General features: G+C 41.3%; 2 protein-coding genes across 6 annotated transcripts in view; one reads left to right on the top strand and one right to left on the bottom strand.

Annotated features, from left to right (window-relative positions):
- MTOR (mechanistic target of rapamycin kinase) overlaps window positions 1-23,672 on the bottom strand; it is a 66,401-nt gene that overhangs the window by 32,108 nt on the left and 10,621 nt on the right. For 4 of the 5 annotated variants that reach the window (XM_030508260.1, XM_030508262.1, XM_030508264.1 and 1 more), the window contains 14 exons: window positions 23,498-23,590; window positions 22,833-22,967; window positions 22,364-22,493; window positions 21,913-22,163; window positions 21,004-21,045; window positions 19,894-19,980; window positions 19,152-19,319; window positions 18,811-18,923; window positions 18,269-18,431; window positions 17,913-18,005; window positions 17,066-17,212; window positions 16,115-16,257; window positions 15,727-15,889; window positions 15,441-15,586 (listed from right to left, as the gene is read on the bottom strand). In XM_030508260.1, the coding sequence (XP_030364120.1) occupies window positions 15,441-15,586; window positions 15,727-15,889; window positions 16,115-16,257; window positions 17,066-17,212; window positions 17,913-18,005; window positions 18,269-18,431; window positions 18,811-18,923; window positions 19,152-19,319; window positions 19,894-19,980; window positions 21,004-21,045; window positions 21,913-22,163; window positions 22,364-22,493; window positions 22,833-22,967; window positions 23,498-23,590 (1,874 nt within the window). The remainder of the gene's footprint in view (window positions 1-15,440; window positions 15,587-15,726; window positions 15,890-16,114; window positions 16,258-17,065; window positions 17,213-17,912; window positions 18,006-18,268; window positions 18,432-18,810; window positions 18,924-19,151; window positions 19,320-19,893; window positions 19,981-21,003; window positions 21,046-21,912; window positions 22,164-22,363; window positions 22,494-22,832; window positions 22,968-23,497; window positions 23,591-23,672) is intronic. The other variant, XM_030508263.1, reaches the window with a different exon arrangement.
- On the top strand, window positions 8,338-13,367 carry ANGPTL7 (angiopoietin like 7). The gene is made up of 5 exons (XM_030508266.1): window positions 8,338-8,716; window positions 10,397-10,500; window positions 10,830-11,024; window positions 11,877-12,075; window positions 13,073-13,367. Exons 1-5 carry the CDS (start codon window positions 8,338-8,340, stop codon window positions 13,240-13,242), a joined length of 1,047 nt encoding a protein of 348 aa, XP_030364126.1. The 3' UTR covers window positions 13,243-13,367.

The raw sequence follows: 23,672 nt of genomic DNA, 5'->3' as shown, positions 1-23,672 counted from the left end.
AAACAGTGATTACATATGATCATCAATTCTAAATAGCAGCCTGCACAGGCAGAAGAATAGTTGCCAATAGCTCGAAAGGCATAGTTTCTCAAACTGCACTTCTTAAGAACTTTTTAATCAGTATTGGTTTTTCCCTTCCTTTCTCTTAAACAGACCACCAACTCTTTTAAACATCAGAGGAGAGGTTTTTATGATCCAGAAAACAATGCACATCATTAGAACAGTTGACAAATGTCACCAGGAACACACACAAAAAAAGCTTGCAACCCTATTTTCAGTTTCATATAATGCATCTGCACTGGCGCTAACCAGTGCTCGTGCTGCTCTTTTGCTGGTTTTCAGGAACGTATCAGAAACTCCCACCATCACAACCAGTCCCCAGTTCTGTACCAGGGTGAATTTGTTGAAGTACAAGCAGACAGGCTACTCACAAGCCTGGTTCTCCAGTTCAGCAACATGATATACAGCTCTTCTCTTAAATCATTTCTATTTCACATTGGGTTTCTGATCTTCCCACCAGAAATGGCTCTGTCTGCACACTGGTGCTTGGTGAGCTGCTAAATCCCAATTTAATGAGGAAATTAACTTTTTATGAAGCTTATTTACAGACAGTCTCTGTCTCATTGCTCTCCTCTTTCCCTAGAGGTGCTGGAGAACAAGAAGCACAAGTCATTCAAAGCAATGTCAATGACATTGAGCATGCTGCAACACACCCTACAGTCCAGTATTAATGCTAGTTAACATTTGGAGTGGAAAGAGCATAACTTAAGAAACAAAATATGTCAACTGAGAGCAACACAAAAAGACTTTCAATGGTCTTTGAATATGCTGCTACAAATACAGGCAACTTTCAGAAATGCCCCTTCTTGTCTGCTATCATCACAACAACTGCATATTCCCCCCCAACGTGAGAGGCTTGTTGATCAATAAGAGCCAAGGAAATCTATAGTATTAAAAGGAGTACTCTGAACACACAAACCAGGGAAAATTTTCAAATGAGTCCTACCTCTTTTCTGTCTATGGAGGTTTCCTCTCCTGACAACTAAAGAACCAAGCTCCTAAACACACTCTGGATATCCGGGAAGGTCAAATAAAACGCTTTTGGAAACAGGACCTCAAAATGGTTGAGCTTCTTCAGATTTAGTCAGGCTACAAATGCACCATAGTCATGGCTCAAGACAAGCACCCAGAAATGGGAAGCACTTGAAATACAGCCATGGCTTTTTTTAGCAAGACAGCCAAAGAATGCACTACCTCCATGCTTCCCAAGGGAAAGCTAGGCAGCAGTGCCTCATAAAAGTGATAAATGGCTGTCACATTTCATATCCTGATGATTTAAAGAGTCATTGGCAGTCACATCACTTCCAGCATGTCAGACAGTTCATTACTACCAAGTTATCTTTCTTGTCAACGCTTCCTGACAAAATTGGCCATTATCTTTTATTCTTCAGCAATTAGCACTGCTCTTTTGCTGATGCTCCCTGCTGCACTCAATCACTCTTTTTTTTGTTTCTTACTTTCTTGGCTGTCCAAAGTAGAATTAAATGTTTCAAATCCATCTATGTCTAGGTTTAATCAAAGGGAGGGGAAAGAAGGGAAGGGAAAGGAGAAAGACTTTGTTTTAAAAGAACACACAGCAGTAGATACAATACTAGGTTGCTATTATTAATCATAAATTACTCTCTTGTAACAAAACATCTAGTCCACAGTGAGTAAGTAATTCTGTGGAGTAGGAGTAGCCACTGACTGGGAAATCTCCTGTCAGTTCATATTTTGATGCACGACATTAAAATATACACAAAATGGGGACATTCACTGCTTTAGCAGAAATGGACCTAAACAGAGAAGCACAACTGCCAAGAAGAGTACAAAAATCCCTCCAAAGCAAGACTCACACATCAAAGTGGCTTTTATTAATCTGGCTGAACATTCACTGACTTACTTCTTCACAATAATAAAACCTGGATAATCACAGCATCGTTTTGCTATTCAGTTTTACAGGCTAAGGGAAACACAGTCGTGTGTGGATTAAGTTCTGATCTTGTGGGACCTCTGACTGCTTTTTCTAATCTGCTGGATTCAGTGTGCTCTGATTGTTGGGAGGATATTGACGACTCAAACATTCACTGCTACCACAGCTGACTGGAATGTGTTTTCAACAGACCCACAACTCTCTGCATACAAGTTCTCTGAGAGTGGGCCTGCAGATTGTACTTCTCTTGGAAAAGCACTTCCACGTGGAGACCTGTTAACACATTCAGAATACACATTTAGAAATCATGGAATTCTGTGCTTCCCTACCCTTTCACCTTCTCACCATTAAGGCATTGCTCCTCTCTGTGCAGATCTGATCAGGTCTGTGCTCAGGCAGAATCTTCTTAAGTTTTGTAACACTCAAAAGCACCACAGAGCTGTTTTCTAGTTATCATGCTGGAGACTGGACAGAATGAAACACAATACAGAAAAGCATCCAGGCCCACGGAAGAGGTCCCGAAGGGCTAACATTCCAGCCAGGCAGAGTTGCCAGGGGGTTTTAGGCAGTGCTGCTGCTGGCAATCAGGGCAGTTTACCGGATTAGAACTGGAGGGATAGATTTCTCCCCGTATTTGGGTAAAAGATAACTAGAAAAATCTTTCTGAATTAAAGGCTGAGGTGAGAAAACCTCTCTCAAGATAGAAACAATGCTGCTAGCTAACTCAGCAGATAGTAACTTAAGTCTTTGTTTACCAGGAGATTTCCTTGCAGTCATTCCTAATTCAGGATAACATAAAGTTTAATATCCATCCCTGGCAGTGTTCAAGGCCAGGTTTGATAGTCTTGGGTGACACGGTCTAGTGCGGGGCGTCCCTGCCCATGGCAGGGGGTTTGGAACTAGATAATCTTAAGGTATGTTTCAAACTGTTCTATGATTAAGGTGCAAATCAAATATTCTCCCTATCGACTGAGGGTAGAACATACTCATTTGTTAATTTTTGTTTAGAAGATAGAAAAAAGCCACCATTACCACTTACTTTACTTGAAGGTTCAGCAGCAGGCCATAGAAGATGACTACTGTGTCTCCTCTTTCTTGGAAGTCTGTAGCTATAGGTTTGGTAGGTCATAGGTTACATATGTCATCTACCAGGAAAAGGCCAAAGTATCCTGCTATGCTGCCTCGTATGGGCTGGCAGTCTTCCAGCATTAATGCTCCAGTGAAATATTTCAAAACCATTTTAGATGCCACACGTACATACATAAACTCTTCTGAAACTATTTCAAGACAGAGCTGTCTTCATGTTTGCAGGGATACTATTAAAATGGGAGTCCACAGAAACAACAAGATTGCCTAAGTCGTATCAAAAAGATTCTTCTATACTTTGAACTAACGCACTAATTTCACTGTTTCACTAATTTCACCCACCCCTTGATTTCACATCTTATGCAATAACCAAGTGATTAGAAGATACAACAAAACAAGACAAGATCCTTATACTTTCCTTCAAAAGGAGGATTAATCAGTTGCAAAACTGATTCCTATCTATAAAGTTTTGCAGGAGTTTGTCCCATCTGGACTCAATACCTAATTGCGTATCTGAGCACAGTAGAATTAAAACTGACATCAATCACAATAACAAAAGAGCATTTTCAGGAAGTCCTATCTGTGAGGGAACACACGCATTTCCTATTGCCAGAAAGCATCTCAAAACATGGGAGAGAAACCTTTATTTTGCAATAAAGCAGCTTGTGTGCAAAGTCTAGACAAGAAGCCAAACTCTCCTTTATGTTAGACTCCCCAAGTTTGTTTAAACAGCTCCTCTATGTGACAGATTTGACCAACCTAAGCCAAGCTTGTTTTTCCTTCTGAAGCAGCAGCGAGAGCTTGATTCTGGGATTAGAAGCGGATGGCCCTGCTACTTTGTGGATACTTTGGGGAACAGATAATCCTCTGGCAAAAGGAATTGGCTTTGTTGGCCAGTTTCCCCAGTTCTACAGTTTATTTGTGGTCAGGCATCCCCGAGTCCTTGATTCAACAAACCTCAGAAAACAACCAAGTGCCCCCAAACAACTCTAAACCCCAACAAAATTCCATCACACCACAAAAAATTATTCCTATGCTGGGAACAAACATGTTTGAGAAACCAATACCAGCAAAGAGCTGTTTTCAATACAGCTGTGAGGATGGACTGCTTTACAGGCCAGGCTCGCAGCCCTTCATCTTTCAGCAAGGGTGCACTGCATTGCTCACAGGCATTAAAATCGGCCAAATTCCCACTCTTGATAGAAATGCTTGTAAACCAAATAAAACCATTCCTGAACTTTTAAAGGAAAAGCAGCAAAAACTGTCACCATAAAATTCTCAGCCAGCCTTGCTGCTCAGCCTGCAAAAGGTGTTGTATCACCTATTCTTTATTAACCAGATTCACTGAAGGCAGAGAAGAAAAACAACTGGCAAGGAAGATATTTAGCAGAAAAAGGTGAAACACAAAGCCACAGTCTTCATGTAGTGCTTATGCAAAGAACAGATACATTAAATAAAGAAGAAACCACAAATGACTACAGGAAGTATCAGTGTTTTGCTTCTCATCAGGCCCTCTCACTTGTACCACCAGTTCCTACATAAATAACTTCAGAGATTTACAATTACTTGCAGCAGGCAACAATTGCATTTGACTTTACTAGGGATTTAGTCATCACTGCAAAGCTATTGCAGAGTGAATGTTAGAACAGTCACAAGCAGCTCCAAAAGCAGAGGTGAACAGTTTCCCACCTCCTGGGAGGGGAAAGCTGTGTTTCAGAGAGCCTTGATAAAGTGTGGACTCCGAGTGCTGATGAGAGCCTTTGCTGCCTCAGCAAGCACCAGGAATGCCTCACTCGAAGCATTTGCCAGATGCATATTAAGGGGTTTGCAATGACTGGCTACCAAATAAATAGCCACAGGGCACTGAGCTCTTTTCTTCTTGTCTCAGCTTCACATACACCTGCCAGAACAGCTTCCCAGAGAAAGCAGTTATTTAAACCCACCTGATTTAATCCGGCCCTCCAGGGACAAGAGTTTTCTGGTTCTAATCAAGTAATACTAATATACTTGCATTTGGTAACATCAACCAACATTATAAGCATAGGGTACATACAAACTGCAACCATGTTTAGACTCAATTCTCCCAGCCACATCAAACCTACACAGTTAACAAAGTCAAAAAGGATTTGCCTCATGTTCTTGACTTTAGGATCTCTGCTTGTAACAGAATATTTCCATATACAAAATATAACAGAGGAAAACTAGGACAATGGATTTCAGACTAAATGATACTGGGTTTCTCTAAAAGTATTGGGAGAAAGTCAAAAAATAGGACTAGGACCTATTCAGTAACCATGCAACTAGTTTCTCTTCCTACGTCCAAAATGATGCCTCTTTCCAAAATGTAATAGGATCCTGCATTCAAGTTGTTAAGTACACCAGTAGATGACAGTGGAACAGTTTCCTATAGACTGTCAACTTCTACAGCTGATCTGATCTGGCAATGACTAGCATCAGTAGCTATTGCTGCCTAAATGACTACACTCAGTTCTCCAAGCAACAGAGAAAGATTCATCTTTCAGATACTCATAAAGAAGTCAAATTCCATTAAGGCGAAGGTCTCTGCCAAGAGAGATCTGTCTGCCCAAATCGCTCTTAATGCTTCCTCAAAAGTAATGACAGATGGAAGATTTGTGCTCTTTTCCATTCCTGCATAGTACGTCTGTTTTCTCCCCCTTACACAGAACAAGGAAGTATTATCTGTTTAAAAACAGGTAAACCAAAGTATGCAAACCCCTGGCTGCCTCATTTCCAATTAAATACTCCAGTTTAGAGAGGGCATTTGGAGGTCTTTCTGCACTGTGTAGAAATTTGGCTAAATCTGGGATCCTTCCAAAACTTGTATAAGGAATGAATGCATGGACTTACAAGTGGCTCCCCTCTTCCACATCTGCCCCTCATGATTTAAGTACAAGTGAAATTCAGACTGTATATGACACAAGAGTTACGATGAATGAGAGGAGCAGCAACAGAATGGATCTTATTAACACAATGGGGGTGTTAGTAGGGTGGCTTTTTGGGGTGGAGAAGCTAGAGTCTGTCCTATTCTTTGTTCCAACTTTGACAAAAAACATGTTTCTCATCACAGGAAGCCTGAGAAGAATTTGCCCCTGGGAATGACAGAAGCTTCAGCTGGAAGAGGGCTCAGACAGGATTAGAGGCAGAACAAAAAGGTCAGGCTTTCATCTGTGTGCAGTGGCACTTTCTGGTCTGAAGTATAAAAAGCAATTTTGCTATGGAAGGTTTCTGGAATGCCCACGACAAAACCGTGACTGAAGCCTAGGGTCTGCTGTGGAGGTATCCTCAGTGCTTGAATCAAATTGTACTTGCATACTTCAGGTCCAATACCACACAGTGGCCTCATCAGCTGATACTACAGTGGTTTCTACCTGACGTACAGCACACAGACATTCAGCTACAATGAAACTCAAGGCACTCATGCTGCCTGGTTGGAGATCTCTAATTCTGATCTCCTCCAAAAGATCCCCTCTTCTTCCTCTAAGAAAGTTCAGGCTTACGAAACATCTGTATTCATATTCCACCCCTTCAGTGCTTTGATGCTCTCATCTTCCTAAACCTTTGTACCCTGTGGGGTCTCTCAACGCTATTCTGCAGAAAAACTATTAGCCAGCTGCGGTACAAATCAGAGGCAGAAAACAAAGCATCTAGCAATAAGTGTAGCAAAGCTATGGAGGAAGAGAAACTGCACCAACAAGAAACTGTGCTTCCTACTTCTCTAAAATGGATGTCAGATCACCAAGCCTTTTCTAATGTTTTCTAATCAAGCAGAAATCCTGCAGCCACTTTGGATCAACAAGAGAAGTCTAGATGGGATAGCACATCTCAGTTGGATTTCTTCTAATTTTCTTTGCAAAAGGAGCAAAGAAAGGAGCTTGCTTTTGTTCTCTTGGACACCAAGAAGCTTTCATGGCATTTACCCCAGGAGCAGATACATGAACCCTTTACTCCTTCATTTTCCATCTTACCTCTGTCAGTTATCACAATCTGAGAGGAAGATGCAAGAACTCACACTTTGGGCAATTCCAGAGCAGCTGGCCTGTGGAGGAACAACCTATCCATAAGGATCTAGAGCAAAAATTGCAGACCTTTTGCAAAGAGCTGCACCATTGCTGGAACAGTTCCACTGTGGGATCAAACAGTTATAATCAACTTTTGAACTGTTGAAAGATACAAAAGAGGAGACTGGAAGTTGCTATCTCAGCCAACTGATACTTGACCTATACTCTAAGGGCCTACAGATTTTAAGGTTTACTCTTAAATCTACACTTTCTGTAACTGTGGACCTTTTTATTACCCATAGATTTTCCCCTCTAAATCCTCTACTAGCCTCCCTAATACTGGAGTTTGATCACATTGCCTGTTAAAAAACCCACCTCTTGTGAATTGTAAGTAATCTGTCTTTCAGCATTACTTAATGTCCTTTTGCTTGTCCACTATGAGTAAACACAGGCATGGGTTTTGACTTAGATGTTTTGCAGACTTCTTTCCATCCCACCCTCAGATATCCCATCTCTAACAACAGCAGCACTGAATTCTACAAAACAAATAGTGCAGAGACACCAGTGTCCAGAGGGAGGAGGATCAGATGCTAAACAGATGAATTTGCCACAATATTGTGTAAATTAAGAAATACTGCAAGCATAGAGTTACCCCCTCAACTTCTGGTATTAGTAGGACTTGTTGCAGCTCAGGCAACCTACTAGGGACTTACATTCCTTGAACTTTCATAAACTCATCCTGTTGGGACAGACTTTTCACATTCTGGACCTCTAGCACTCCCCTAATGTTACTGAAGTGCCAGAACTAGTCACCAAGAGGGCTTCAATCCAACAGGCAATAACTGCTGGAAACTCTCTGCATTTCCTAGCCCTCCACCACACCCCTTCAACACAGAACTGAGTGAAGTCTCTCCTGCTCTCCCCAACCTTTTTTTGGCTGAAACCTGCTCCAGTTTCACCCTGTAAACACCTGATATGAACAGATGAACTGGGAGGGGCCAGAAAGCTCTTCATAGCCCCAGGGGGGTGGAGGTAAACAGCAAAATAGTATAAAAGATGCTTTGAGACAGACTTCCAAAGTGCATAGACTCTGACAGGACGGGTCTGGAAAAAAGCTATTTCTTCAGGCTCCACCTTCAGAGACTCCCTTCATTGGAAGAAAACTAGGTGCTGTAACACATGCAACCACTTTCATACCTACTCCAGCTGCATTCAGACTACCCACAGTCAGCTGGAAGTTTTCTGTTGCTGTAAGCAAAAATGCCAGCAAGATCCAGTGCTCAGCTGGCCTGGCTCTGCACTGTCATTGTGTCTGTGGCAATCTACCCAGCGCTGCTGCAGAAGCCACCTAAAAGGAGAACGCTCAATGGGAATGCACAGTCCAAGTTGACAGGCTGCTGTGATGAGATTAAAGAGCTCAAGCTGCAAGTAGCCAACCTGAGCAGAATGCTGCAGGAGCTGAGCAAGAAGCAGGAAGGTGACTGGGTGAACGTGGTCATGCAGGTGATGGAGCTGGAAGGGAGCACCAAGCAGATGGAGTCCCGCCTCATTGATGCTGAGAGCAAGTACTCTGAAATGAACAACCAGATAGATATCATGCAGCTCCAGGCAGCTCAGACGGTCACACAAACTTCAGCTGGTAAGGAGGGAGTCACCAAGCTCCCAGATACACCTCTTGATGCTCAGAATGAACTTATGACTAGTCCTTAATGCTAGCATGTCCCACTAATGTGATTAGCAAGTGTGCATTCTGAATGCTTCTGCCTGAAGTACTTCTGTAGGTGGGTGATGCTGAGAAAACTAGTTTGGATTCATCTGGCAGAAGTGCAAAGGTCCAGCTATATTTTAGTATCTGTATGTCTGTTAACAAGGAATGGGAAAACTGAGCAGGGGCTGTATCCGCACAGTGAGGAACTCAGTCTAATATTTCATTTTCTGAGCACTGCAGTACCAATCCAAAAAGAAAGGGAGCTGGCTCTGTCACAGAATGGCTCTGGCAGTGATATCCTCTGCATTCACAGTGCTGACAGGGAACTAGAAGTTGGTAAAACAATTAGAAATGCTGTCCAAGCCATACTGGAGGTTAGTAACTGTATCTTTATGACTATCTTGAAACCAGAGTAAAAGAGTTATCTGTTATTTGAATGATAATTCTCAAACATTCAAGGCTGTAGATGATGCAAGAGGCAAACTGTGATATAAACCTCGCCAGAACAGTTAAATTGTTCCAAATCCTCTCTTCCCTGAGGGAAAGTTTCACTGCACAGAGTGATTGCACAGGCCTGTCTGAGCATGGAATGAAGGTGCATTTTGTAGGTCAGCTATCTGTAACGCCGCTTCTAGAAGAAAGTATCCTTTTAGATGACTTCTCTTAAAATGAAATCCGCTGCAACATGCTTAAAGCTTCCTCTCAAATCAACTGCTGTGTTCTGGGAGAACTGGGTTTGCCAAAATACTTCACTTGAATTTTTTTATTTCTTTTTTTGTTTGTTTGTTTTTAAATGCAAAGGAAAAACTTGCAAATCTATTTACTAAATTCTTCTTCCCTAAAGTTCCACTTGGCTAGTTTTGACACACCACGGTTTACTGGAGGTCTTAAATATTCTACCATAATGAGTCTCTTTGGAGCTGTAGTAAAGAGATTTAAACCAGATGTGTCTCGTCTCACCTCACCAGGTAAGAGACACTTAGTCTGTACTGAATTGAAAGCTGTCAGGATGGATAACGCCTTGCTTCAGCTGGTTTATCTTCCTCAGAAGAATAACTGTGCATTTCCCTATCATCAAGCCAGCTCCTGCAGAGGGAGGAAAGGAGGCTGGCAGAGACTGAAGGAGGCTGGCAGAGACTGACACATTGACTGCAGCTAAAAGCCACCCGCTCTTGTCACGGACTCTGGTGCAAAAAGTGCTGAGCAAATATGCCTCATCTGCAAACCTGGCTAACCTGCTCAAGCATCAGGTTGAGCTTCATCAATCTGGCAGCATTCTATTAGAGAAGCCTTTATTATATGGGAGGGGGACAGCAAATATACACCTTTTTACCTTCCAGCACATGGTAGCAATAGGAAGAGAAACTGAAGATGTCCCTTTGGATAGGAGAGGCGAAAAACAAACCCAAAAACCCCAACGTCCCAGTGCTACAACCTCCTTTTCCAACGCATGCATTGATCAAAACTAAACCATTTCAGGAAAACATGAGACTTGTGGAAGTCATCTTCACTTAATCACTCCTTGTATTACAAATTAAGCTTCACAGAAACCACCCTTACAGGGGAGTTGTCCTTGCTGTTCACATTCTTACTTTCTGCTTCCTATTCAAGTAGATGCTGTCTATGACTGCTCTTCACTCTACCAGAGGAACTACCGGATCTCTGGGGTTTACAAGCTACCTCCTGATGAATTTTTGGGGAGTCCAGAGCTGGAGGTAAGGATGTCAAATACACAATGTATATTACATGTCTTTTCACATATAATCAAGAAATACTTATCTACTACAGAGATGAAAAGAGTGCATACTGAGTTATGATACCCTACACTGAATCAGTATCTTTAGGCAAACTTCAAGGAAGTAAGGAATGTACATTTAAGAGAGAAAAGAGAAAAGGGGTTCATTTAACTTTTTTTTTCCATTACTTAAAGAAAAAAGGAATTTCTTCAAGTTGTGAAATCTGGAACAATGTTTTGTTTTGTGTTAAGAGAATTGAACCTTCTTCAATCTACTGACAAGTAAACACTGCATTTTTCCTGCCGTAGGTGTTCTGTGACATGGAGACAGACGGAGGTGGCTGGACTATCATCCAAAGACGTAAAGTTGGTTTGACATCTTTCAATAGGGACTGGAAACAATACAAGGAAGGATTTGGCAATATTCGGGGAGATTTTTGGCTGGGAAATGAAAACATCTACAGACTTTCAAGGCGCCCCACTGTTCTGCGAGTAGAGCTGGAGGTAATCAATAAGCATTTAATTTCGGCAGAAAAAAAGCTTTTAATACAAAGTGATTCTCCAGTAGCACATACCATCTCCTGTCTCTATAGGAAGCCCAAAGAATTTGCATGCTTTAATTGCAGGAGAAGGAAGTAGGATAGACCTAGTGATACATTCAACGACAAGACAGAATTATGCTCTCCACCGTGCAGAGTCAGTAGGACAACCTTCCATCTGCATACAGGTTGTGTCTTAGGGAACATGTGGGGCTCTAGAGAATGCTGTGAAAGCCACTGCAGACAGAGATCAAACTGCTGACCACCTCAGATTTAAGGATTCACAGAGATGCTTCATAAAGTTTTAAAGACTCTGAATCTTTTCCTTCTGCAGAACTTTCAGCCTGTGTACAAAAGAGTTTGCATTGTATTACCCCAAAACAATGTCTACAGTCTATTAAAGGCTTGGGTTTGACTTAAACTAGGTTTATAGCTGGCACAATAGTTTTAAGGGATGGGATATGTATAATGGAAAAAGCAAGCCAAAAGGCTTTATGTCTAAAAGTCAGTGTTTCAGAGAGGAAAACAAAATTACTTGAGACAGCACACTATGAGACAAGGACTTTGAATGCAAAAGTTGCACACCAGGTTTCCATACATGTTGTGTAATACCAATGTAGGTAAGACTTGGAAATATAATGTTTTGTTCTAGAAAGTTTCTTTGCCTTAAAAGGGAAGTTCTGCAGCCTGAGACAGAAAAAACTCATGAAAAATTCGGGACTGAGAAAATATATGTAACATGCACTGCATGTAACAATAAACAGTGGAGTTTTTGGTAACTAATAGGACCTATTTCTTCTTCACTGCTGTGTGGCAGGACTGGGAAGGCAACATACGCTATGCACAATATAAGCAATTCACCCTGAGCAATGAAATCAACAGCTATCGCCTTTTTGTGGGGAACTACACTGGCAACACAGGGCGGGATTCCCTCAGGTACCACAACAACACAGCCTTCAGCACGAAGGACAAGGACAATGACAAGTGTGTGGATGACTGCGCCCAGTTCCGTAAAGGTAAAACATGAATAAACACCTTCCTGTCCCAAGAGAGCTCCTGGATAATTTGTAGAGAGCCTGAGACTCCTTCATTCCAAGTAACTAGCAAGGAGCATCTGGATGGCAAATGAAGGGAGAGGTGATCAATTCTGGAATACCCACTTGCCAGTTATGTGGGCAATCTGGCACTTAAAGCTGATTTACATAGGCCAGACTGCATGTTATAGACATCAGTACTCTTCAAATGATTGAGTGCATGTTCTCACCTACACCTACTGTTATCCAGCCCATTATGCCTATCTCAGATCTTGATGCAATTCAGTGATGCAGGAAGTTATTCCTGTATAAGATCTTTATGTTTTCTTTTATAAGGTTTCAAGTTCTAGTACCAGGGACCTGTAATTACTCTCCTATATTATTATCCTACTCTCACTTCAAGGTTTAACCTGAATTCCAATCTTTATTTCTACCTTAAAGAGCCTCTAATAAGGTTATTCTCTTCATTCAATTTATTATCTTTATAGGAGGTCTGTCACACAGATAATTGCCTGCACTGTGTCTTGCCCTTTATTTTTAATTTCCCCATTATGCCCACACATGACATGCAAACAAAATTGTTGGTATCAGCCTCAATAAAACAGTGCAGCTTACTTGTAGTGCGCAGAGACCTCTTAAATGCTTCAAGATGCCCAAGCTGAGATCTCAAACTCATTTCCTAAGCTAACTCTCACAGTCAGAGACAGAAACATGTCAAGGAAACATCAGACGAGATATGTGCAACTAAATGAAAAGCCACTGGACTAATTTGACTGTGGAACTGTAAAGCCTTCATGTATTTAGTATCCATGTTAAATTTTGAGTTTACCTGCAATCTCAGCTATAAGGGCTCCAGGGATTAAATGCTGCATTCAGGTCACTCTCCTCTGGAAAGAGCAGTAATTCTTATGATGAATACAAAACATACTGTTTTAAGTAAATGACTCACCAGGAATCTATTCATTTGGGTTTTTAAAAGGTGGATATTGGTACAACTGCTGCACAGACTCCAATCTGAACGGGGTTTACTACCGGAAAGGAGAACACACCAAGAACATGGATGGGATCACCTGGTACGGGTGGCACGGATCAACCTATTCCCTGAAGAGAGTTGAGATGAAAATCCGGCCAGAGGATTTCAAACCATAGAGAGAACCAATATTTGTACAGTTTCATGATACCACTGCACAGAAGGTGGGCAATGAACTGCTCAAAATCAGCCAAATAATAGTTCATTTCATCTAATATGTGCAACAGCTACATACTGGCTATGTACACACACAAACACTAAGGCACATTAAGCGCCAGTCACAGCCATCAGTGTTATCAGGGCTCAGACTTATTTCCTCCTCTTCAGACTCTTTCCAAAGGGAAAAAAAATGCTGTGTTAGAATAGGTTATAACTGAATGCACTTACAGCACCTTCAAAAAACCTACTGGTGCGTTTTCACTAGCATTGTGGCTAGTGGGTTGCCTTAGTGTTAACCAGCCAGGCAGGGACTGAATAAAGAAAGCCTCCTTGTTGCCTCTCCTTCAGTATGTAGAGCAAGCATTCCTGAGTAACTCCTTCCAAAAGAGACTCAAACCACAACAACATATTAATTTCAAGCCAGATGCACCTTTGTTTAGAGTATAATATGCGGTTTACGCTCCCACAGAGGAAAAAATGAAGCTCAGAGATTTTGGATTAGTTAGTATTGCCCAGGTTCTCTCCTTAAGTTTTACTGCCACCTCCTGCTGCTGCATCAAGGAAGTCCCCACAGGGGGCTGCACCCAGCAGATAGTAACCCTGGAGAAAGGATTTGTCCCATATGCTCCATGATATTTATTCATATTCACAGATCACCTGAAGGCTGATAAATCTGGGCTGCCACCAAATTATGTTCAGGTTAGAACATAAGTGTGCTGTATGTCACTAAGAGAGAACAACAGATTAGCAAAAGAAGTCCAGACCTGGCCATCTAGCCAAAAACCTCAACTCCAGCACTTAAAACCACTGTATCCATAAGCAAAACACCGCTATGCACCAGAGAATCCAGAAAGTTATTCAAACATAAGGGAATGTTTGCTAGCATACCACACTGAGGAACATTAAAATCTGTTCTGAAAACCACCCCAATTACAAGTTACCTAGAGATGTTATGTAAAAAACACAGAATGTTTCTCCTTTACATAACACAGTGTTAAAAATAACAGATAAAAAAAGAAAGAGACCACTCCTGTCACCACACTGTTGTTTAAGTATGTTGGAAAAGACAGCTATCGTTAATATATCTATTTTTACTCACCTTAAAGAGAGTTTCAATCTAATTTAAATTGTTCAGTGTTGTGTGAAATGGGAGATAACGATGTCTTGGGAATTGCCTTACATATGTTTGACTATTCATACTGGAAAATTCAACTGTGTGGAACTAGAGTTGGAACCATTTTAACTGTGGTCTATAAAATGGATTTTGAAAGGTTTCAAGACTTTTCCATTTCTAATAAATTGCCTTTCATTTTTGATTCTGTTTTACTTCAAGTCTGCTCCTTAACTTGCTTCTTGATACACACAGAAACAGCTGCCCTTGAGGCCAGGAAAGGCAATACAATGAATTCTGTATTTTCCTCAGGAAAAAAAAAGAGAGGACAAAGGATGAAAGAATAAAAGAGGGGAAAACACCCCAGGAAAGCACAGCTCCACGAAGTGGGAGGGCTGGAAGAAGAAAAAAAAACAAAAAAAACCAAAAAAAAACCATCACAAACAAAGCTAAGTTTTTGCTTAACCAAAATCAATTTGGCCATCTCAAATGGCAGAGTTAACATTTCTGTGAGATGAAACCGAGATTCATGTTTTAAAACATGTAGTTTAGTACCAAATCCTGTGCAGATATTTCAGGCTAACATCTTTCTTGTTGATAAAGCTCAGGAAACAATACACTCTTATAATATCTTCTTCTTGACACATGGAGAGTGAGACCTATCTAAGCTAGATGAGCAGAACTTGACGAGAAATTTTATTTAAGAACTTCAGCTTTTCTAGCTTATTTATACGTAGGTGTAGAAATCTGTCTCATTTAACTTACAGCCACCCCACGAGATCCCATATTGAACTTGAAGGGCAAAAAGTAGAAACTGGAAGACTCCACTTCTTCCTGCACAACTTCCCACAGCTTCTATCATGATTTTAACCAAACGGAAGGGCAGAACTCAGAAGCTACGAGCATACATCTGCAAGCTGGTTAGTAAGCCTACAACAACGTTTTGTGGCAGAGTGTGAAACCCTAAGAATTGCCTAGATTCATCCTAATGGTATCCTAAATTGGGTACTGATGCAAGAGCAGAAGTCTCATCAGTTGTGGTCCTACCTGATAAGAGACTCTAGGATGGCTGGGGTGGGACCCTTCTGAAATTCCAGCTCCTTGTAGTGAAGGGCCTTGGCATATGCTCGACATTTCGCAGCTCTTTCCCCCAGGAGGACAATGCCATTATCGTCTCTCAGAGGCAGTGGACCCTGGGTGGAAGCACATACATCAAAAGCATGATGAATATAAAAAAGCAGAAAGTATGCATGAACTCTTCGTACCCCTTCCATAGACTAGACATCAGCCAGCTAGCCAGCATTAGAGAAGAGCTGCCCAACAGCATCTCTACCTTGTCACTGTGTTCCATGAATTCTGCCAAATTCAGCAGTGTCTGAGTGACTTCCGCAATGTCCTGAGAAGTCAGGGCCAATTCAATGCTTCGGATCAGCTCATCCTGCTGGTCTTCATTCAGTTCAGACCAGCATGAAACAAAAGCAGCATTGAAGAGATCTCTGAGGAGGAAAGCAAAAGAATGAGAGGTGAGCAGATCCTCAAAACTACTTCATGCTTTGCTATTTTTCTAGCTTCACTTATATGTGCCTTGTGTTATTCCTAGACTAATATGCAAGAACTATCTCTATTTATGGAACCTAAGAGCTTTTAACTTTCTTCTTCCTTATAACATCTGGCTTGCACTGCAATTTCAAATTATCAGAAAAAACCCAGAATTACTCTACCGAGCCATGGGATTATATGCCTGAGCCAGGGCCCAGCATGAACGCAAGGATGGTGAAGAGGAATCCTTCAGCAGCTCCAAACTCAGTCTTCTTAACCATTCCAACCAGTCATCTTTGGAAACTCTTCTTGCTGCTCCCCAGGCCTGCAGAACAAAGCAAGATGGTGCAATTACCACATGAAGCACTACCCAAAAGCAGAAGAAATCCATCAGCAGGCAGCATTACTTCTTTACAGCTCCAAATCACATTGCTGAGATTCCCTTCTCAATACCCTGAAATCCATTACCTTTATCAGAAAATTTGCAGTACTTCAGTCTCATTTCTAAGAAATCTTCCCTCAATGTATTCCTGTCATGACATGCCAAGTATTTAACATGAATAATTCTTTCCCTACAAAAATACATCAAGAGCTGAAGTCATTGTTGAAACATCAGCTTAAAAATACTTAATGCATTTAGCATTAAATTTTTAAGTCCATCATTTTCAAACCAATCCATCCTACTATTGAATTGAACACTACGTGCATTCACTTTTCAAACTAGCCAGAGCTTAGCTATTAAGTTCTATATTGGCTTCAAGAGAATATAGTACTAAGATATAAGTGGCTGATGAAAAAAGGCAGAGGCTCTGAAATAAATGCCTCTAGAAGCTACAGATGATTCCTTGTGACCTAGGAAGTCTTGTTCATTCTTCACATAACAAGGAAGTGTCAAGACTACTTCATGGCCATTAACAGTCTGATAATTCAGCTGCACCTATCTTTCAAGTTGCTTAGCAGCTTCTCATTTTAAAGAGTCTCAGACACTACTTTGACCTTAGTTTTGTACAGAACTGGCAACAGAAAAGAGATGTAAATAAACGTAGTTCAGATGCACTGGACAAACTCCTTAGATGTGACACGAGCTTCTCCCTCCAGTAGCAAACTCACACTGTGCAGTTCTCTGGTCTTACCTTCTGCAGGTTGATGGTGCTAACATGCAATTTCTTCATGGGACCTGTTTCCACAGGACCACTAGCCAAAGTTTCTCCCTGGTTGCTTCTCAACATTCGGTGCTGATAAATCAGGGGATCCTCTTCTTCATCAGCAAGAGTATAGCCCTACAATAAATAGCTTACAATGAAGATCACACCCACATACACAAAAGCAATTTCCTACAAGCCAAATGGATGATAAAGTCAGAGCACTATCCAACCTCACAGCAAAATTTGTGTAGCAACCAACCATGTTTCATTACAATAATTATATCCTATAAACCAGAGAACTCTAATGATATTTCTTTTCTATTCGAGTTAACTGTTAAGAAATCTTAGCTCCTACTATTAAAAGCCAGAATAATACATCTTGAAACAAGCACTCTTTCCTATTTGACTCACTAGGAAGTCAAGAACAGCAGTGTGCTGCTTGTTCTACCCTAATCAAGTTGCAAACCAGTTACTGAGTTTTTGAAATGTGGGACAGGCTATGGAAAATACTGAGATAACAAGGTCTGCTTAAGTCCTGGAACTGTGCGAAAACTAGGGTAAATCCATGTTTAAGAACTACTGAGAAAAAAGTAATGACAATGGCTACAATTTCAAGTTCTTACCTAGTACTTGCAGTGATTTTTCTATTAGAATTAATACCAGTAATAATTTTCTCAATGCAATCTCAGTGTCCTTTAAAAGCTGTACTTCGCAAATACAGCAACAACCATTCTTCGTTTTCTAACTCAAAATGAAGTTTCCAGCTGCATCTCTCTCATCACAAAAACAACCCCAAAGCACCCTTATGCAAACAACTATTTACTTGTTAACTCACTTTTACAATTCTGCAGATAAGAACATCGTAGCGTTGATGGTTAATTCTGTGTCGCACCAGAACTTTGTTCACCATTGGGATAAAAATCTGGTACTGTACAGGGGAATACATCACAAGCTAGTTACTCAGTGTCACCAAGTGCAGTAAAATTCCACCTTTGTTTCATTTATCTTATTAAAAAAAATGATTCTGAAAGCTTGATTTCAGTAACTCTTGATTCCAGAAACAACTAAGAGAAGAAAAATCTGTTTTCTTTAAAACCCAGAATGAGTGCACTACAAATATTCATCTTTAAAGCTTTAGTCTTTGTGACAGTCCCTCCTCTTATGAGCTTTTAAGCCTAAGAAGAGTATTACCTTCTTTCCCAGCTGGAACACCAGAGAGGAAAGTGTGTCCATTGCAGTTGTTCGTAGCTCAGGGCTCTGATCTAGTGTTCGCACGATGGGATGAATAATCCTTGAGGCATAATCGGTGAAATCCAGGGACTCTGTCAAGCGGTCCACTGTTTCTAGAGCAGCTCTGAAGTCAGAGCAAAAAGAAGAGAGGACTTATCTCTTGTGGTATAAAATAGGAGAAATGAGATGTAAAAATACATCTCTGTCTTCCTAAGCATCAATAGTAATAGGAAAACCAGGTCACAGGAACTCTGATAATGCAGCTAGTACTTGCAGGACAGCTTGCAAGTTGCAGTGACTAAACCACTGGCAGGTAAGAACCAGAAAGTAATAGTCTATACCCAAGGAAAGTTAGTAACAGTGCTGTGACATTCCACCATAATCGTTTAACACAGAGAAAACCCATGGAAGGAACTAAGTGGTATTTCATTCTACCTGTGGCTAGGGCAGCCATTGCAGAATCACAAGGGAAAAAAAGAGACTGCAAAGCCACCAACACTTACTTGCGAGCCACCACTGGAACATCTGGGGCATCAAATAGCTTCACAATGGGAGGTAGTAACAAATGAAGGTAGTCATCCAGGTTAGCTCCAAAGAGTTGGATCGCATTCAATAGCTGGAGGGGAAAAATGATCCAATGTGACTCAAAGTCATGAAGAGATGAATCTTAAATTCTACCCAGTGAAAAGTTGCTACAACCCTGCACTTGAAACAATGTGCTGTCTGCATCATTATCACACCAAGCCACTGCTGAACTGCACCTCTCCCTTTGCTTGCAGCACATAAGCAAGAAGCCCTGCTGAGGCATGGCACATCAGGCATGTCCCTGCAGCTTCCCACTCACCTTGACAGAGACAATGCGACTCTGGCTGTTGTCATGCATGAAGACCCGTAACATGTGAGGAATGAGCTGAGGCAGATAAAGTTTGAATTCACCTCCTAGAGCCACCACAATCTGCTCGATGAGTAGGATAATTGTGCTCTGGATGGAATTGTTCATGACCCAGAAGTCCTACAGAATCAAAAAGGAAAAAATTAAACAGTTCTTCAACTGAGCTGTACCAGTCACAAGAAAAGCAAACTGCAGGAGACAGTCTCTAGATGAATTCAGGACTGCAGGCAAGGACTATACTTCCCTTATAGAACAATGTAAATTGGCAGGTTTTGCCTGTTTTTAAATCACTTTCTGCCTTCACCATATTTATAGCTGTTAAAAACCCCTAGGCAACCAGTGTTTCCTAATCTTTCTGTTTGCAAACAGTAAGTGAAAATGAAGTGAAATGCCACCTATTTATGAACTCCAAAGACCTCTTGCTAAAACTGTGTTTCCGAAAGTATTAAGTGCACAGAATCCAAGCACTCAAAAGAACTCAGGCACTAGCAGAACCTAGGAGCTGCTCTTATTGCAGTTCTATGTAACGATGTATATTACTGTAATAAATACATCTTATTTCAAAAGGCAATTATTACTTCAAGTACATGGAATGCTGCACTTCTATGAGTTTATGAAGTAGTTGATACATTTGATAATAACAGAAACACTATCCACCTCTTCTGGGAGCAACTGGCTTAAAGATTGTACTCACTCTCATCAGGGTGACAATTTCATCCATATAGGGGCGAATATGACTTCTCACAAAGGACACCAACATCCCTAGCTGCTGGAACAGGAACTGGAAGGAGGAAGAAACATGTAGTGATCAATGCAGCTTATTCAAATATCAAAGCAACTCTGGGTAAACAGTGTTCCACAGGCCAAGTACAAGCTCATTTACCAAAAAAATAGCATGCATAGCTCCTACATGCTCAAAATCTGGGGCTAAATTCTTGGCAGCTTCATCTCACTGGTTTGGGTTTTTGAGGGTGAGTGAGGGGGAAGTGGTTTTGGGGTTTTTAGTTGGGTTCTCCACCCACCCCCTCACAACAAAAATTCTGTGAGCTCAAAGTCTATATGCTATAGTCAAGCACATAAATAGGGGGTTATCACATGTCAGCAAATTTACAGTGTCAGAACAGATTTGCAAGCACAAACCCCTCAGCTACAGAGCTTTGTAATTCAGGTTTGAAGGATGCTTCCAAAAATTTAGCCCCTCATCTCTTCCCCCTGCCTGTAAACAAAAATGATATACATTTTAAGATACTCTTTCCCATCCCCACCAAGATATATTGGTGAAAAGTTACTGGGGAAGAGAGTTTGGTCCTTGCCAGAAGTATCACTCTTTTCAAAGATGTTTGATTGTACCATAGAAGAATTTTGACAATTTTATTTGGATTTACTATCATAGTTTTGCAATTTCTTTTACTCCAATACAATCTTAAGCATTCACTCAAGACAGTGATTTTACTTTTGAGATTGTTGTGAAATAATGAGGGTTAAGTGACTCTGTCCATGAGATAAGTGGTTTTTCCTCCAGGAAAATGTAAGTTACCACATATTAAATTTCATTTCTTCATGCAGTATTTGAAGACTATAGTGACAAAATACAAAGCAGAGCTCAGAAAAAAGAGGTAACAGATTTTTGTGAAAACTAAGTAAGAAACAACATCAGCTTCTTTAGCAAGAGCAGTACACCTTCATTTACCAGAAATGAACCCTGAGCTCCTGTACTGTGCCTTTTGTTTTGGTGTAGTGAGAGGATGCTTACATATAGGACAAGGACCTGCCTCCTTTAGGCTTTAGTGTCACGTGTACCCACCTCTGCTCTTCTCCCCAGTACACTTTCACCATCTTCTTTTACCTGAAAATTTTTAAACAGAGTGTGCACAACTGCATAGCTTTCAAGCAAGTTAGATCAGTCAGGTCTAGGAGTTCGGCCAACCCAGGCGTGAGAGATGTTTTCCTTCCAATCTGAGTAGTAGTTCAGTCTGGGAGAAAACAGCGGTTCTATAGCAGGGTTGGGATTCTGCTAAGGGAGCACCCATCCCACCTCTAAAACACAGTACCAGTAACTAGTACAAACTGCCCTTCCCAGCCCAGAGATTTCAGCTGTCCGAGGAAAAGGTTTGGCAAACAGCAGCCATCTCTGGTTAGGCGAACCTTAAGCCCATTATTATCTTCACACAATTCTCATTTCCTTCTAAAACTGTAACTGAAGTGGGAAGGAAGAGAAAGCACTGCTGTGGAATCACCACCCACACTGCTCTGAATGTTAGCAGGCTGCAGCAAATTGAGTTTTCCTGCTCACAGCTGAGCCCAAGTACATGGCTGCATCAGAAATTTAAAGAATGTAACTCAATTATTTAAGAATACTGTTTGCAACAGTACATTAATGCAGAGATCACTGAAAGCTCTGGAAGCTGCACAGGCTGTTTTCCTGAACAAAACCAGCTTGATAAAAAACCAAAACAGAATCAAATATTGGCTTTCTTACGATTATGCTCAGAAGTAGCTGTTTCAATAAGAAGCAAAAAAATATTTCCACTGAATATTCTACCAAACGCGCACAGGAGAGAAAAAGCAAAGCTGAACCTCACTTCTGCAGCATGCTTGGCAGCAACACACAGCACAGCAATGCCCAAAGCCAGTCGCATTCTCTTAAAATATGGATTCTTAATTTAGGGCAGTAGAACAGGAAGGAAGATGGAGTGGTCCCTAGTACACTCACCTCTCTGATGGCACCATCACAAACCCGTATTACATTAAGGAACGTTGGCATGACCTGGGGCAGGAACTGCACACACTTCAGCCCAAGAGATTTGAAAATAAAGGTGATGGCCTGAACTACCATGGTGTGGTGCTGGGACAAGGATTGGTCTCGGAAAATTCTCATCAGTGCCACCATAGAGACAGCTGGATAGAACTCATCCAGAGGGAGGTTTCCCATGTTCACCAACATCTCACTCGTACTGTAGTCCGCTAGGAGAAAGAAGGGAGCGTCACAAACTGCGTGTTAAATGGTCTTGAGTTACCAGTTCAGAAGCATCTGAGTATTAGGTGAAAACATGTACTCTAATAATTTGTTAAGAAGAGGAGACAAACTGGCAACAACAACAAAATAACCAAGATCTGTCTGTAGATCATCAAGCTATTCACTTGAAAGGAATTCAGATGCTTACAAGAATCCTGGCTGGATTTGGACTCTGAGAGGCTGACAGCTGAAGCATCCCGTGACTGATCGATCATGCCAATGTTCACTTTGTGTTTGTAAGGATCCAAAGCACCCAGCAACCCTAATACACGAATAGCCTGATAAGACAGAAACAAAAGGAAATTCATAATTCATCAGGATTTCATCACCAAAGCAAAAGTCAACATGAACCCATATATCTGGAAAGGTCTCGAGGATTGAAGAGAGAAGATCTGGAACTAAAGTGACTGCCTGGAAAAGACATCAATGCTTTCCATCCGAATGCCAGAGGCCATTTCACTTACTCAACACTTCCACACTGTTAATTCTGCTTATTGTACTTCTATCAGCCACAATAATCTCCCCCCCATCCAAATCCATGCAGATTCATTTATTTGACAGCTCTTTCTCCACCAAAAACTTCTAGAAATGGTTGTTTGATAGCTTCACGGTCATACCTCTCGACGGGTGCCCTGGTTCTGCTCAGTCTTCAGGAAGTTCAGAAGCACCTCCAGCAAAGTTGGGTACTTCCTGTATGGTTCCACCACATAGCCAGTGCTGGCCACAAGCTGTCCCAGCGTCCAAAGAGCCACCTGGAAAGATGAAGCCCAGAGAAGACTAGTTTCCATCAGGATATTTATTGCCTCCTGAATTCATCAGTCATTCAACTTCTGTAGTTTCCTTGAGCATTTTAGAATCTGCAAATGAGCATTTTAGGACATTGCAAACCATAGTCCATGGTTTGAAACTGTCTATAAAGAGCATTTTTAAATAAATAATAGTAAAGCAAATGATAATCAACAATTTGTCTGACTGCCACAATTGCCCTCACTCAGAGATACAATTCAAACCGGCATTCAACTCCGTGAGTCAACCTTCCAATACAAACTGATTCCTTTTATGTTTTTCTTCTTTTTTGTATAACAACTCTGTGCTATGTCACAACTGCAGTCCCCTACCTGTGTGCTATGAGCATGACCACATACTCCACTAGAGACTAGAGTGATTTAAAGGTTCATTTTAGCAGCTATGGTGGGACACATGGATATTTCATCACAGCTTTGGTCACAGCTGTAACAGCTTGCCACAGATGGCAAGTTTAGTGCAGTTGTCCAACACTTACTTGTCTTTTAGCCAGCAGGGAGGAGTCCTGTAGCATGTCCATAATAATAATGAAGAGCTCATCCACCCACTTCCTCATCTCCAGCCCACTGACCTATTGAAAGACAAAAAATCGAAGTCCTCCTTCTAGCATTGCCAAAAGCTTAACAACAGACAAGCGCGGCAAAGAGGTACCT

Source organism: Strigops habroptila, chromosome 16 (genome assembly GCF_004027225.2).
Source record: "Strigops habroptila isolate Jane chromosome 16, bStrHab1.2.pri, whole genome shotgun sequence".
NCBI lineage: Eukaryota > Metazoa > Chordata > Aves > Psittaciformes > Psittacidae > Strigops > Strigops habroptila.
This window is presented reverse-complemented; position numbering and strand designations above follow the sequence as displayed.